The 1,050-nt window shown below is 24.5% G+C and overlaps 1 protein-coding gene across 1 annotated transcript, besides 4 other annotated features; it reads left to right on the forward strand.

Annotated features, from left to right (window-relative positions):
• Positions 1–16: part of a microsatellite that runs on past the window's edge.
• Positions 17–107: 91 nt separating this feature from the next.
• Positions 108–179: a sequence feature (AT_rich).
• A 212-nt stretch (positions 180–391) lies between these two features.
• EDI_116260 (uncharacterized protein) lies at positions 392–1,046 on the forward strand (the record flags this gene model as incomplete). Its single annotated transcript, XM_001736496.1, has 2 exons — positions 392–697; positions 747–1,046. The coding sequence occupies 2 exons, from the start codon at positions 392–394 to the stop codon at positions 1,044–1,046; spliced, it is 606 nt and encodes a 201-aa protein (XP_001736548.1).
• Positions 703–745: a sequence feature (AT_rich).
• Positions 865–899: a sequence feature (AT_rich).
• Positions 1,047–1,050: the final 4 nt, after the last annotated feature.

Genomic DNA, 1,050 nt, shown 5'->3' on the forward strand with positions numbered 1-1,050 from the left:
CTATTTTGTTTATATTAAATCACTGAATTATGTAGTCTTTTTTCTCATTCCTAGATACAATTATTTCAATTATTATTCTCTATTATATACCCATGAAATAATGATAGTAAAAAAATACTTTTAATAAAGGATATTATTGAAAAGAAATAATTAATTAAAAAACAAAAAAAAGTAAATAACAATGGCAAAAGATTTTGTTAGACAAGAGAGATTGTTAAAGGAATTATTGCAACACAGAACCAATTTCAAAATTGGTTTATCTCCAGAGTAGTTGGATAGAAAGTTCTGCCTCTAAACATAATTAGACATTTCAAAAAGAAGTTAAAAAAAGAAAAATAAACGAGTTGTTGAGTTTAGATTTAAAGAGAAAACTCTAAATTATTAAAAAATAATGAGTAATTCAAAATCACCAAAACTTCGTATTGGAAAGTTAAATATTATTAATGAACCTGAAGTAGTTGATTCTATGCCTAAAACAACTCCAAGAAATCGAAGATTATTTACAGATCCAAAGAAGACAAATAAAATAGAAAAACTTGAAAAATCAATTCGAGACAAAGGGTTATATGGATTTATTAAAAGCCCTCGATCTTCAAGTACTAGCCCAAGAAATAATTCTCCTCAATTTAAAAAAATGGGGGAATTAGATTGTTCTTTGTTTCCTTTACAAGAAGAAGAAATAGAGTTTTGGAAAGAAGTTTGTTTTAAATAAAAAATATTATTAAGAAGTTATTTATAAAATATAGTTAATGTCAAATTTTCAAAGTGATACACCGTCAAGTATTATTGAATATTTAATTAGAAAAGAATTAGATGACCCTACTCGTGAATCTAACGTACTTTCCATTTTAACATATTATAGTGATATTAATAAATTAGCTAATTTTATAAATTATATTGTGTTAAGAGAAATTACAGCTCGCTGTGAAGATTTAACAAATAACAACACTGTCTTTTCATCATTTTTCTCAATCTTATTTTCTCTTTCAGGTAAATATTTACAGATGGAAATGTTATCAAGTGTTCTTAAGAAATGTACAAAATAAAAAA

The sequence above is a fragment of the Entamoeba dispar genome, genomic scaffold (assembly GCF_000209125.1).
Source record: "Entamoeba dispar SAW760 scf_1105229459901 genomic scaffold, whole genome shotgun sequence".
In the NCBI taxonomy this organism is placed as follows: Eukaryota; Evosea; order Mastigamoebida; family Endamoebidae; genus Entamoeba; species Entamoeba dispar.